Source organism: Crocodylus siamensis, chromosome 15, assembly GCF_052110815.1.
Source record: "Crocodylus siamensis isolate JL-2025a chromosome 15, ASM5211081v1, whole genome shotgun sequence".
Classification (NCBI taxonomy): domain Eukaryota; kingdom Metazoa; phylum Chordata; order Crocodylia; family Crocodylidae; genus Crocodylus; species Crocodylus siamensis.
In genome coordinates, this window is record NC_143409.1 from 38,111,798 (window position 1) to 38,127,528 (window position 15,731).

The 15,731-nt window shown below is 41.6% G+C and overlaps 1 protein-coding gene across 2 annotated transcripts in view; it reads right to left on the reverse strand.

Annotated features, from left to right (window-relative positions):
- LOC149852365 (neuronal acetylcholine receptor subunit alpha-7) overlaps positions 1 to 15,731 on the reverse strand; it is a 104,187-nt gene that overhangs the window by 18,297 nt on the left and 70,159 nt on the right. Inside the window, exon 4 of one of the 2 annotated variants that reach the window (XM_090030182.1) lies at positions 14,424 to 14,533. The exons of the other annotated variant lie outside the window; for it this stretch is intronic. Coding sequence (XP_089886308.1) covers positions 14,424 to 14,533 — 110 coding nt within the window. The remainder of the gene's footprint in view (positions 1 to 14,423; positions 14,534 to 15,731) is intronic. 2 annotated transcript variants of the gene reach the window in all.

Genomic DNA, 15,731 nt, shown 5'->3' on the forward strand with positions numbered 1-15,731 from the left:
ATTTTGCAACGTGAGGAGGACCAACTCACATGCAAAGTCTGCAACCTGGTTAGAGAATGGGTTTTCAGAGTCCTGAAAGCAGAAGATGTAGCTTATCTGCTTTAAAGGAAGAAGACCTAGTTCTGCAACACTTAAAACTTCTATTACTTATTTACTCTCAGAACTAGCTGCATTGGTTTCAACGCGAGTAAGGGCTATGGGATAAAAAACAGATTAGCTAGCAAGACAAAAACTGTCATGAAGCATAAGAACATACTTAACAGAGTGGAAACTGGCACGGAGAATGCAAAAAAGAATATTAACTTGCTGGTGGGGCAGATTCTAAATCCTTCTCTACCTGAAGGCTGAGCCAGACGTGAAACGGTTATTCCCATGGGCTCTGCGCCTCATCGCTGGGAATTTTGCATAGAGTAAAATTTTCACAAGTAATTAAGAACCCAAGTTCCATTTTCCATCTTGATTTAGGAGTTCAGGAACCAGGAGTATTTAGGCTCCTTGTTTCCCACTATGCTCCCAATTGCCTTTTGAAATGCAGGGCTTCAAATGAGGTGTATTTAAGTACTTAAAAAATGCACCCTCTCCTAATGGAGCTTCAAGCTTCATTACAGAGACTGTGTATGAGAGTGGTGTTCACATGTCAGCTTGTAATGACAGCCTTTCCAATGAGGAGATAATTCTTGATAGAAGTTAAACAAGGCTGGGGTAAACACACTGGAGATACTCAAAAAAAGCCCCAATAAGCTTCAATCACAGTAAAAGAAATTAATACGTCTCCCCAGTCACATGTGCCAGTCACAGCTGTTGGTTTACTAGAGTTGTTTTTCCAGGTACTCTATGAAGGATACAGAGCTGCACCCAAAATAATTTTGTGTATGTTCCAATGCATTTGAAAGCGGTGCATGTCATCAGTTAGATGCAGCAGCAGCCAGCAAAAGGGATGAAAGGAACGTTCCAAACCTCTTTTAATTTGAGAATGTACAGCTAAAGGAGAACAACCAGTAGCCAAAATCACGATTGCTCAAATACAGTTATCCTATTTATGTAGCAGACAAAAATAAACAGGCAATTTAGCACTACAAAATGTCTGTAATTGTGGTTAATACTGGATGGGTTAAAGTCGCACATCAGTGCAGAGACTACAAAATGTATTAACGAAGCATACCCATAGTAGGTTTACCATATTGGGAAGCAATATATAGTCATAGAGTGATGCTGTGAGCTATAGAAAGCAGACTATTCTCCCCTCACATGCAAGTTAGTTCCACCCAGTGTCAGCTCTGCCTAAGAGATTATGGGAAAAGAGGAAATAGGTAGTAACCTGGGAAGGACAAGTGTAGAAGGAAGCCCATAAAAGAGATGTGCAAAGGCATGATTTAAGGCCTAGAAAAGTGGCCTATGTAACAGCTAGCAAACACTTCAAATAGTTGCATACATGGTGAACTGATGTACATAAGTGCATGTGTGTTACCCTATTCAATAATAAAAACACTAAAAACACTAAAGGAAAACTATTTGAAGTAAAAAAAAATGTTCTTGCAAGAAAATGTAACCTAACTAATATGATGTGATGAAAATCCTGAATTAAAACATGCAGCAGCTGGCTTGAAATAATAGTGTCACTAATAAACCTTCTAAACTTATTTTGTACAACAATAAAAAGCCATTACCACCCCAAGGTAATGTTGGCAAGCCTAGTCCCAGATCCTGTACAAAGGCAAACGTTCTCAATTAAGGTAATGACTGTTTTGCTTGAGAGAAGACTACTGAAGCGAGTCCTGATCAACGTTCAATGTAGAAAACACACCATTAGCTAAGAAACAGGGCAAAAGCTGAAACGAAATGTACTTCATGTAACAGCTGAATTACTTGGGATACAAGATATGAATCTCTCCAGAAGATATGAATCTTTTTGAAGACTCAAAAAGAAATGGAGGATTGTGACTATTAAGAAAAACCTGGCAGAGATTATACAGTAGCACAGCGAGCTGATAGTGAGGTTTATTACAGTAGCCTAAAGTTGCCCTTCACCAGGCTACTATGGATACATCTACATGGGATGTTTACCATAGAGCTGACTAATTAGCTGCACAGTAAATGTCTCAGCATCTACGCATGCGGCCCTATTAGGCTGCAGTAAACTAACAAACTCCACTATAGGATAGTACTGTACAAGTACTATCCGAAAGCAGAGTTCTTTAGTGCACAGCAAGGCACACGTGACACTGACTTGGCTGGCGGGGCACGAGGGTGCTTCAGTGCACGGGCTGCCTGCTGGCTAGTGCTGCACTGGAGCAGCCTTGTGCCCCAGCCAGCCCCTTCACAGCATGTTGAGCTGGGTCAGAGCAGCCCCAAGCTGGCAGGCTGACCACCCTGGCCCCTCCCAGCTGTGGCTGTTCCAACGCGGCACAATTTATGCTATGCTGTGCTGTGCTCCCAGGTGCATGTTTAAATATGGCACCCAGGAGCAATAAATTTCAACGCAACATGCACTGGAGTTTATTGCTGTGCATTAATTGCACATGTAGACAAGCCCAGTTGCCAGTCAACATGAGTAAGAATCTGCAAACTATTTAACAGAACCATAAATCAAAATGAGAACAAAGTCTGATGTCTATTTATGTCTTCTTTAAGTGTGCAGTTTTAGATAATATACTGTAAATGAAAATGTTCAAAAATGTCATGTAATTATGAGACAGCAGTGATAACTGAACTACCCCATTCACATTGCAAAAAGTTCATAGTAATAAGGCTTTGTTTTAATATATAGCTTATTACTTACAGTAAACTTATAGTTTACTTACACTTCCAATGGTAAAGTTTCACAATAACTATATGCATCAAAAACCATCACTTTAAAAATAACTCCTGCATACCTGTCACATGCCACGATTCTAAAAACTGCAACTATTAAAGTGCTGTTTATAACTAAATCAGGTGGTAAGTTAAATTTCCAGTTTTATGAATTAGTGGTACCTCCACAGGTATCAAAAGAGAAAAAAACCCTGTACCTGGAGTAGGAAGTGTATTCCAAGTTTTCCAAAAAGGGGTCTCTCCTCTAATTCTGTGTGTTCAACTTTGGGAACCCAAGAATAAATCCTCAAAGGTATTTTGGCATTTATCTACTGATTAAATGGGAACTGCTGATATTATACACAGATGTACAGTAGCATGTTCGATCGAAGACCTGTGGCTCATTGTTTTATACATCACTAAAACCTCTTTGGAAAATTTAAATTTATCTGGCATGGACTGGTGGGAGTTTGGAAAAGAATGACTACATTGTGAGATTCTCACAATTAAGTTTGTCTTTTATTAAATAAATCTAGCCAAGGAAAAATGCTCAAGAGAGAACATTTTTTTCAGTTAAAAAAAGATTAAGCAAAATTAATGTTGTGAAAACACCTGCTCAGGTCACGTGATGTTGTGCACACAGAGTGGAGCATCTCAAAGACTTTCTAGGCTGATGTGTGGGAAACTCAAGCACTAATTGTAATGCTTAAGTCAGAAGTAACAGCTAATTTTAACTGGCAGTTACATTAGGAAGTGTGAACTCTGTAGCAGAGTTTGTCCCAAGTCATTTAACATTAAATGCACCATTGAGAGAAGCACTCAAGCATACTGTAATCAGAGCAGTAATGTGAGCCCTAGACAACAGCGCTCAGGTGGTTGACAGAAACCCTGTCACTTGGTGCTGCTATAACAATATTATGATTCAAACACACCTGTGACGGTGACATTAATCATCAAAGTGATCAAGTGGATGGGGGGGGTAGCGTAACTGCAACTGACACATTGGATGCAACTACTCTATAGGGCTTACTGAAACAAAAGAAGCTCCTGAAAGGGATGAGAGAGAATGTGCTTGTTATACACAGCAGGGTGTTTAATCAGCAGACATATGGCAGGGAAGGGAAACAGAAAAATCTCCGTAGAAGCTGTCAACAAAACAAAAGGTTCATGTCATCTCCACGGACACAGAATTAGAGACGAGTGTCGTATCTAGCACATACGGACCAAGGAAACAGATGTACAAAGCAGATGCATTGTCTTGCCCTTAGCTCGGAAACTCCACTGACAGCTACTGCAGAACAGGACCAGAAGATAAAGAGGTACCAGTCTTCGGTGTTTTAATAATGCTGCTATGGTGGGAAGGGTGGATGCCTAGTTAGCACTTCCAAAGGCACTGCATAAGAATACAGGATTGGAAGAGGACTAAAAAGGATAAGAATACAGTGTTGCCAGCTCTTCTGATTTTTGGTGCTGTTCTTAAAGTCCACGCTTCCGGAATGTGAAAAACTTAAGTATTTCTTTTATCTATATCTATCTATATATCTTTATCTATATAGAGATATCTATATATATTTATATCTATATATAATATTTAGAGAGAGAGATAAGAAAGAGTTGAGTTTTTCACATTCCCGAAGCATAGACTTTAAGAACAAAGCCAAAAATCATAAGAGTTGGCAACACTGAGAATATCAAATCTGGTCTCTCTTATGCTACAGGCACAAAGCACACTATTAAACAAGTTTTACCTCATACCACAGATAAAGAGAAGGGGAAACAAAGGATATGACCAACCCCTTGCCACTCCAGTGGCATGAATTTAACTAGGTTAAAACATGCTCAGATGACTCTAGAAGAGACGTATGCCTGGCACTACAGAAGGGGTGAAAGTCCTCCAAAAGATCTTGTCAATCTGACTCAGTGAAACCTCCATCCTGACTCCAAATCTGGCAAATCAGTTTGACATAAGTACATGAGATGGAGCTAGCAGCTAGGTACCTCAGAAATATCATTAGGAGACTGTCTGAAGAAGGGCACTAGCTATGGGCTTTGTATCCTGAGCAGTAGCCAGGCTGTTCTGCAGTACCCACTGAAGTCAAAGCCAGATAGTGTTGGCGAAAACAGGCACTGTACCTTGTTATACTGCACCCAGATATTTTTCCTCCAAAATCACCAAACTGCGTTCACCAAGACCCTACACTCCTTTTATCCCTCTAGAGCAGTGATGCTCAACCAGGATGCCACAGCACCATGGGGTGCCATGAGATCCTTTTAAGAGTGCTGTGGGGTTCTGAGCAATGCAAGCACCACTTGAGGTGCAAACACCCACCACACATGATTCACAAGATAAACCCAGCAATTTCAAACAAGATCCCATTGTGTCAAAACCATTCTGTCTTTGAGTTCTTTGCAACAGAAGAATTGCTCTATTATTTTCCCGCAGTCTAGAAACAAGCAAAAGCTAAGAGCTGGCATTTTTCCAAGGGGTGCCTCAAGTCTAACATGATTGAGAACAAATGCTCTAGAGCTACTGTTTGGCCCCATAAACAATTTAACCAGATCTCATCTGTAAGAAACAGTGAACATAACAAGAGAGACAACAGCTTATATTCTGCTCTTTTGTTCTGCTATATTGCTGAAGTTCTGCCAACTTGAGATTGCAGAGATGCTAAAAGCACAGAATACCATTTAAGGGTTTAGCACTCCATGCAGAGAAACAGTGGTCTGTGGGCCAGGTTCTTAATTACACCAGTGTAAATACAATGACACTCCAGTGAATTTATCAGTTTCTTCCAGGGTTTTGTTGGGGTTCTTTTGGTTTGTTTGCTTTTTTAACAATGGTATGTCCACGATCAAAATCTAGTCTTACTAGCTAGGGACAGAAGTTACACATAAACGGGTTTAAGTAATCAGAAACTCATTTAAACCAGTAACAGAACAGAAGTTCAGTGCACATAAACCAGTTTCAAAATGGCTAAAACTGGCTTAAGATAAACCTGGTTGAATATATTATCAGACTTAACTGATTTGGGTCAAACCCAAAGTTTATGAAACTTCTGTTCCAGACCCCTTCCTGGTTCCAGTTAAATCACAGTTCCCTGGCATCCCAGCATGCTTTCTAGCCCTGAGCTGGGCTGTGCTGTCTATTCCAGCAGAGATGGGTTAGGGGGAGTAGGGGGAGACAGGGACTGTCCCCCGCCCAAAGCAAATCCCAGCTGGGATCTGGGGCCAGGGAAGGTGGTTAAACTTCCCTTCCCCCAAGTACGGAGCTGCCCTGCCCTGCTAAAAAACTTACTGCAGGCTGCAACTGTGGACTACTAATCCCAGAGGCACCTGGAAGCAGGAAGAGGAAACGATGAGCAACCCTGCAGCATCCTGCTGCTGCGATTCTGGACTTGCAAATCCTAGAGACCCCAGGGGCAGCAGGAAGAAGCAGCAAACACACAGCCCATGCTGGCTATGTACCAGAGCCATGCTCTAGTGCCCTTCCCCCCCACCCCCCTGACTTCTGGCCTGAGCTACTGCAGGCATGTGGCTGCATTTCCTGAATCAAAAGTGCATGTCTGTCCAGTTATTTCTCAGTTTAATCTCTGCAGCTTAGAGTAACTTGCAAAGACAAACTCATAGATGATGTGAGGGAGACTGACTCCCAGGTAGGGAGTGGGGAGCGCCAGCAGCACTTCTGGTTTTGCCACTGGCGCCTCCAGGGTTGGCAATCAACTGCTGGGGGACCTCCCCCCCTCCAGGTGGCGTTCAGCCACTAGTGCCCCCCCAGCGTCAGGAGGTACCAGTCGCCCATGACTGAATCAATTTCAACTCAGGCAGAAATAGGGTTTGCAGCAGCACCTTTAATTTTACAAGTTCTACCACATGCCTCCCCCTTCCCCCCGCCCCACTGATTGGTGAGGGGCTGCACTTGCAGCTCACTTCTGATTGGAAGGTGAGCAAAAACTGTAGTTTTAAACTTGGCGCCATTTTGTCTTCCCGCCACCGACGGGCAACATACAGGAGACATCCAAAGTTGTTGGAGAAGTACCACCAACACGGCTTGCATAAGATCATCCTTATCCAGTGGGAAGACAGATGCACTAATGTTAGTGTCCTCCTGCAAGCAAATACTATGAGTATTGAGGCGATGATCATCCAACATCAACTTCATTTGGTTGGCCATGTATCCGGATGTCTGACTCCAGACTCCCAAAGCAAGTTTTATTCTCCCAGCTCAGCCAAGGCGTACACTCAAGAGGAGAACAGAGAAAGCGCTTCAGGGATGTCCTCAAGGCTAACTTAAAAAAATGCAACACTGATGCAATTCATAGGAGACCATCACCCAGGACCAGCCCAAATGAAGCAAGAGTCTGTTGCAGGGATCTCAGTACTCTGAAACCCCATGACAACAGGAAATGGAAAAGCAGGAGCAGCAGAAACAGCGTGCTGTGGACCCAATCAATCCAGCACCACCTACCCACACAGAAGCATGTGTCCAAGCTGCAGTAGAGACTATTGATCCTGGATAGGCTTCATCAGCCATCTTCGGACACACAGAAGAGCGTGAGGCATCCCCCCAACCCTGGTGCCCTTGGCAGTCATCCATGTCACCCACCCCCAAAGGTCAGCTCTGATTTGTATTGCATATACTTCCAGGTTGCCGCATCCCAAAATGATTGTGCAAAATGGCACCACAGCTCACCACCTTACATAAGTCAGTTCAACAGCTCTCTGACCCTTGGCCACAAGAGTTATGGGGTATCCTTCACTGCCAACAAAACTGCATACTCTGTCTGACACAGAATTGTTTATCTGAAGACAATACAGAAAACCCCCCCAGCAGTGTTGAGCTATTCTTATTTTGACTGTATTATTGTGCTGTGTGGTACTTTAGGTGATGATTACAAGATATATACATGTGGTATATTAGGTGATAAAAATCTGTCTCAAATAGAGGGGCCTAAGGACAGGAAATCAGACTCTGAGAGTAAGTAACCATAAAAACTGGGAATAGGCTATCAAAATAATTCACCACAAGCTAGAAATCCATGAGAAGTCCTCCCTTCCTCAGATAAAGCCACCTGAAATTGAGCATGACTTTCCATCTGACAACAAAGATTCTGAATACTACTTGCTACAGCAAAAGCGCTCAGCAGTTTGCTTTCTCACAGTGAGGAAATCTGAGAGTAGGATGTCTCCTCAAATCCCACAGGCATGCTCTAAGAGAAAGCCTACACTGAGAGCCTTTGCTCGTAAGTCTAAATTAAAGTCGGCAATCTTTTATTGTTCAAAAACCACACAAAATGAAAAGAACTATACCCAGTCTCTAGCCACATGGGGAACTCTCATTGATGCCAGTAGTGACAGGCAGATTGAGGGCAACATTAGATCTTCTGCCACTAAAATACTGAGGAATCTTTATAAATGCAAAGTAGGCTCTAAATGAAACAGATTAACATGGCTGCTGTGGATATTGCTTGTGCTGAAACAAAGTCCCTAATATTGACAATGAATAGATAGAGACAAGACAATTTCAAGATTTCATCAAGGCAAGGTTGCCTGGCTGTCATACAGTATATACACAGACCAGTTTTTCTGTTACACTTGAGGCTGACAGCTAAGAAACTCACAGGATATGTCTTTCTGAGCACTGTGTTCTCTTGCATATGACGATAGAAGAGTTGAAAACAATATGCGTAAAAGTAGCAGAAAAGAAATTATCACCTCCTATTCACCCCTTTATTTTTCCACTGCAGAAATGAGCTATGAGGACCACCACTAGCAGATGGAAAGGCCATGCCAACTTTGTGGGCAATAACACACACTTTTAATTACTGACATCCACATCCTCATAAATTATTTGAAAAGTTGCTAGGGACACCGCCCAGTGCTGGCTTTCAGCTTTATTTGGTTCCTTCTTGTTTCACTTCCAAATTATTTCCTCTTTGCTGACACATGCTAATCTAATGAAGACACCTTATGTGCCTGCTGATGTGCTGAAAAAGCCAGACCAGCCAGAGTCCCCAAAAAGCATCCTTCTAAGGAGTTCCTAGAGAGAAAACACCACCACCGGTGAAGAGCCACAGCAAACTAATACTGTTTGACAAGCTGATATAAAGGAGTAGGGGTAAGGCCTTGTCTTTAGTCTGGCCCTCCCAATCACTTGCAAACAGCCAGGAATCCAGCTCATTGCTCTAATGGAATAATGCCTGTGCTACCCAGCTCCACAGATCAGTTCTTCCTACCAAGCGCATCAAAGGAAGAATATTACTTGGGCAGCTGTATGGGGCTGGCCATTATCCATAGCATATGTTTGTTTCAGCTGTTAACTCTTTCAAACTCAATGAGTCCTGAAAATCAGGAACTCTCAAACTCCTGAGCCCTGGCTCAGGAAGGCATCTCCGATTTACTTGAACGCTTAAGGAAGTGCTTAAAAATCAAGCCCATTCCCACTGAAAACAGCGTATGTGCTTTAAGCACATGCTTTTGTGCTTTTCTCACTCAGAGCTGTTATCATTTTCCAATTTTTGTGTTATAAAGACAACCAATAGGAGCCTTTTTTCCCCGATGTAATATGAAAAAAAGTCTGTACTAAAATAAGCACATGAATCACATCCTTCATTCAGGGCATCCATTAAATATTGCTAAATATATTCACATTATGAGCAAAGGCAGCCACAGAGATTGAAACAGAAGCAGTGTTCATACGAATGAGAAAAGCTCTGATGCCATATACATCCAGGCAGTACTGGGTAACCTGTATCAGTTACTAAACATAAAAATGCAGGCCTACTTATTAATTCTACAAGAAATGTGGAAATGCATACCCATATATGCAATTTATCATCAGCACATGTGAGTAAATAGATACAGTGAACACACAATAGGGACCTGCCACCAAAACAGAGGGAAAGAGAGCTTCAGGGAAGGTTTTACTTGATAAGATTTTTTTATTATTTTGACCTCTGGGAAACAAATAGTGACAATACATTCATAGATTCATAGATATTAGGGCTGAAAGGGACCTTGGAAGATCATCAAGTCCAGCCCCCATTTTCTCTTCTTCTTTTTTTTTTTTTTTTTAAACTTATTTGGGAATGGGCTGGAGGCTGGTGCCTCTCTTCCCCGCCCTGGCACTCTGGGAGGGGAGCTTTTATTTACACTGGTAGCTTTACATTGGTAGCTTTTATTTACACTCAGCAGATTTTTTAACTCCAATTAAAATATTCCTCTTAAGACATTAAATTAAAAATATTCATAGTCCACAGATGCCAACTTTTAAACAACAGAAGATTACAGTTCATTCTTTATGGTAAATATTATTTAATAAAGATTTAGGGCAGAATTATATGGCACTAAGACACAGAAATGCTCCTTATGCAGGCTATAGGGATCTTAGTCACCCAGCCACATTCTGCTTTGTCTCGTGTACAGGCTTGAATTGTGATTATCCACCTAAAAGGATTTTTATACACCTACAGTTTTACCCTAGGCAACCAAGTCTGTCCTTACCATTCATGCTTTTAAGTAATTCAGTTTTGTCCTTCAGGCATCTAAGTCCATTTACACTCTACTGTGATTCAGCTTTGTCATACACACACAGAAACATTCCACCCCACTAACTGTGGACCACCAAAATATACAGTTGGTAAGTGTTTAAGACTAAACAATGATGGTGACAACAATACTCACCTCTTGCTAAGTAGCAGAGTGTTTTAAGCTACCTGCCTAAAAACAAGAAAGACCCAGGTTCTAGGGGCATTTATACACATGCTCCAGGAGTCAGGGGGGCTTTAATTAGAGAGGCTCCAAGAGCCGCTCTAGTTAAACTGCCCGAAGCATCTCATGTATCAGCATCCCCATGCTTAAAAACAGTGGTGGGGACACTTTAACTAAAGTTCATCAAACAAGCTTTAGTTAAAGTCCCCCCATCACCATTTTTAAGCATGGGGGCACTGATATGTGAGACGCTGGAGCCTGCTGGAGCGTGGTAAATCACCACACTCCAGCAGACTCAATTAATTAATCTGCTCCAACACACTGTAATTACAGCTCATCAGAGCAGCCTTGCTGCTCGTGTATACATGCCCTAGACTCTCACTTCCCCTGATGGGGAGCCCTTAACCTCCGACAGCACAGCATCCCAAACACTAGGCAGGATGAAGAAACCTTGCTCTTGAAGCTAAGGCACTGGACAGCCACAAGGGACTGCATCTTAGTGTAGCTGAGAGGTGGATGCTACCAAGTATGTTTTTAGAAGGGCTGGACTGCAGCTGGAGCTGTGGTGCTCCAGGAAATATGTGAGAAGCAACTGTCTAGTTGAGCAAGATCTTGGACAAACTTCATACAAAACTTTCTTACAAAAGTGAACTCTTCAGGTAACCTGAAAAAGGCAACTTTGTGCCCAAAAGTATAAACAGAATTCAGCCATTAGCCTATTAATTCTCCAACAGAGAGGCAAAATCATCCAGGAAATAATTGTTTAATGTAAAATACAGCATTGATTGGTACTTTGTCCTGGTGACTATTTTGCAATGTAGTGTTAAAGCTCTATAGTACTCAAAGAAAATAGATACATCAGTAGCACCCAGATTCTTGGTAGGGTTAGGTGCCTAAAAAAATCTCCGCAGAGATGGGGGTTTGCAAACCAGCTGCAGGTATGAGAGCCTCAACAAGTAACTGCAGAGAAGAGCCACCTGGCTACTATAGCTCTTGTGTCAAAGGGAGCTGCTTCTGTGATCCGCTGCACCAAACCACTGATGAGCTCCAGCTGCTCAGAGAAGTTGTGCCCTTTGAAGTAAATGTCACAGCAAATAGCTGAGTGATTCCTTCTCATTTTGACAACCCTTTGCAAATTAAGCAGGTTATGAACAAGCCATGTATGAAGAATCTAAGTTCTACTGTATTCAGAGATGAATTGCTCATTTATCCATAGCTATGCTTTTAGAGTACTGTGGTACAGAACTAGCCAGTAACACATCCTATTGATGTTATATATAAAATTGAGATTTTGCTAAACAGTTTGTTATTCTAAGCATCAGACTGAATTTCTGGGGCTGTGTTTTCAATTATGGGTATGCATAAGTGATCTCATTTTAACAATATCACTGATTTGAAGTACATTATGTATAACCTAGTTAAAATCGCTCTCAAAAAGCTATCCATATTAGTTAAGAGAAACAAATTATTTTTACAACACTAAATTGAAGCACAATTTTTCAAAGTTGGGGTGGATATTGCTAAACCAAATTCTGCCCTGTGCAATTCTATGAATTTAACAGAGGCTGAACATGTCTTAATATGTTTGTTAATATGCAATATTACCAAGAATTCACATTTATTTGCTCTCTTAGATATAAACCAGAAATCCATATAGTTAAGATGAACATAAACAAAAGAATCTCTCAGACTGATCCCTTGTGATGGAAGAAAATCTTCCTTAAATGGCATGCTTGAATGGACTATTTGTTCTAATTCTCAAACCTGAAAAAAATTAACTGAATATTATTATTTATAACCATACATAGCCAAAGGCCAACTACACTCACCAGGCAGACAAATGATGAAAGGATTCTTTGGGTTTTGTCACACCGTGATGCTGCCTGCTCAGCGAATTACATTTTAGTCATAAATCCAGGTTTAAACCTCCTGTTCTACGAAGTATTTTTTTAATAATCAAAGTAAAAGCCTCAGATGTTTGCCAAAGGACTATGCATCTGATCCTACATTAACAAAATACTTTAGCTTAAGGAACTTATTCTATACTCAGTCTTTAAATAAAAATTCTAATGAGACTTCTACATGATGAATGGGAGTATGATACCATTTTTTACCATGTGAACCGTGTTTCTCTTGTTTTGGATAGCTGTTGGATTTGTAGTCAATTTGCAAATAAAAGATATTCCTGGCATTAAATCTTAAATGTAATAATATGCAAATTTGACTTGGACTTACCACCATAACTCCACAAGGTAATGCAACCTCTTAGTTAAAAGTTGCCTAAGGTTTATGGCGAATCCATCTAACAATCTGTAAATAGCTCAGCGGAAAGGTCTAGTTTTTCAGAAGGTATCATAATTTTAGGGTACAATGTTCTCTCAAACAAGTCAACAAAACTTCCACTTGAACTAACTTTGCTGTAGCACCTCAATTGTTTTTCACCCCCATATACTCAGCACAGAACAGTTTTTAAACATGCAAACCAGCATGCTATGAAGCTTGGTTAACACTTGCACGTAGAAGCTTCACCCCTTCCCTTTATTTTTGTTGAGAGTATTACTGTAATTACCCAAATACAAAATGACTTCAAATTTAAGGTGACCCCCCCCCCAATAATTGGATTTTTTTATATGGGAAATTATAAATTTGTTATAATTTTCTATGTACAGACTCTAATTAGAGAAGGTCATCTTAAATTCAGCCTCTGCCCTTCCTCCCCATGGCTGTGGCAGGAAATGGAGTGTCAAGGAGTGAGGGGCCAGACACCTGCCTGCTGTTATCCTGCCCCTTGCTCCCTCTCATGCTTGTACCTCTACCCCCTGCTTCCTGCCCCCTCCATGCCTGTACCTGCATCTGCACCCCCACTCCCTGCAGCCTGCCCCACCCCACTCCCTGCTACAGCTCTGCTCCTCCAAGGGAGTCAGCAGCAGCTTGGCCCCAGCCCTCCCCAGCCACAGAGAAGCAGCAGCAACTCCCAGATAAGTCTACTTCCAGGTCAAGGCTGGAGAGACCAGAGTCAGAGCAGAACATAAAAGGGGCCAGGAGTGGAAATGGGGAGGTGGGACAGGAGACAGGAACAAGCACAGGGAAGAAAGGGGAGTACAGGCTGCAGGTTTCCCAAGCCACATGTCCCTTCCCCCACCAAATGAGCCATCTCGGCCCCAGGTAGGCAGCAACTCAGTCCAAGCTTCAGCCCTGAGTCTGAGGCCAAAATCAAAGGTGAGCCGCCACATGCGCTGAATGGTAATCTAATCCAAGATGAGGCTTTTTTTCCCCCCCGGGCTGATGGGAAGGGGGGAGGGGGGCACGAATCACCTTGGTTTCAAGTAAATATGGTAATTTACTAACCATTTACTAACTAATTAAATGGGTCCCATCCTGGGAACTGGCATACAAAGAGGCAAATACAGGATCTATCAGTGCCAGCCTGAATCCCTGAAGTGCACGGTCAGCAATGTATTCCACTACCTACCTATTTGCTAAAGAGATACCTGGTTATTTACAGAAGATAAAAGCGGTTCCTCAGACTGAATTCTAGCAATTCTTGTAGGGTGTAGGACCAGAGAGAGAGTCACTAGACAGAAGAAACAGAAACTGGCCTCCTGGCAACCTGGCCCTAATGGAACCCAAGGTGCAAGTGAATAAGCACAGCCAGAGTCCAGAGGACCTCAACCCAACAGCAAAGACAAATGGGAAGGGAATATGGCCAATGAAAAGGAACAGATTTACAGGGGGAGTTAGCAAAGGTATTTACTTCCTGTTAATGCAACTCAAATAAGAGAGTGGGGGAGTCTTAAACTTGCTGTATGGGCTTTTCAGTTGTAAATACCAGATTGGCTCCTGCAGTTCACTGAATAAAAGCTCTCGGTGCTTAAGACATCCCGATGAAATAATGGTATTTTATTTTAAAATACATATATGCCTACCTGTTATACAGAAGAATATCTGGTTTCCAAATCAGACCATCAGGAAAACGAACATTCTTCACTCCAGGGTATTCGGATACATTCCATTGTAAATAGTAATCTGTCCAATACTGGCACAAAAAATATGTTAGTATCACTTTTCTCCATCACTGCCTTGTCATAGCTCTCTAGGGGATTGTATATTCCCAAACAAAAAAAGGTTTTTCTTGTTCTTTAAAGAGACAAACTGTGGTTCAGACAAAAATGTTTTAAAAAGGTGAATTTAGCCACCTTGAAAAACAGCATTGCAAAGCATAAAAATCCTATTTTCAGTTCACACTGTGATTGCATGTATTGTTCATGCTGTCTCAAGCACAAAATTAGGATTGAACAGATTATTTTATCTATACATTAACTTCAATTACATTTCTCGTTAGAAACATAACACAAATGGCCCCCTTTGTGGAAAATGATTAGATTGTGGTAAGCGATTAGGGTCATATTAGAAAGAGCAGCCAGAAGTCCCTACTGATAAGGGACACCGGGGATAGTCCAGCCTCTTAAAGGAACAAAACAAATCCACTACAGGAGGGAATGAATACCTGTAATGAAAATATTTCAATTCTTGTATTTCCTCATCAAAACAGAATTTTAATCACTGTCATTCTTAAAGCAATATGCCCTATTCAGAGACTGAACTCCTATATCCCATATGCCACCTATATCCCACATACCACAACAAGTGGCAGTGGTTAAAACCCAGCTTGCAGTTTTAGTTAAACCTGTATTGCTAACAGTTCAATTTTAACATCAGGGAATCCCATCTCCCAGCATCAACCATACCACCCGTGGACTACAATCAATGTTACTGACCTTATTAGGAATGGACCTAAGTTTTAATAAGATAAAAACTGCTTAGAAAAATTCTGTGATGTTCTAAACATGGTCCTCAAGACCTGCTACTGTTATTCATAAACAATATGTGCTATACAATATTATGTATAATACAGAATAGCTAGCTTACAACTTGGAGGGGGGTGGGGGAGAAGAGAAGGAGGAAAAAAAAAAAAAACAGTGGTCATCGTGGAGCACTCACCAGTTGTTCTGTCACGTACAGACTCCTGTTACATCATGCTGATCAACTAGAGCACAGATGCTGCACAAGCAGCAAACCTGTATGACTCTTGGCTCTGAGGGTAGGTCTATAATGGTATTTAGGGTTGACCTTGAGGTCATCTTCAACCAGTCTGGACCATAAACACTGCCCTTCTCCCATCTACATCGTATCTACATTGGTTGCCTTACGCATGCTCATTTGTATTCTAATTA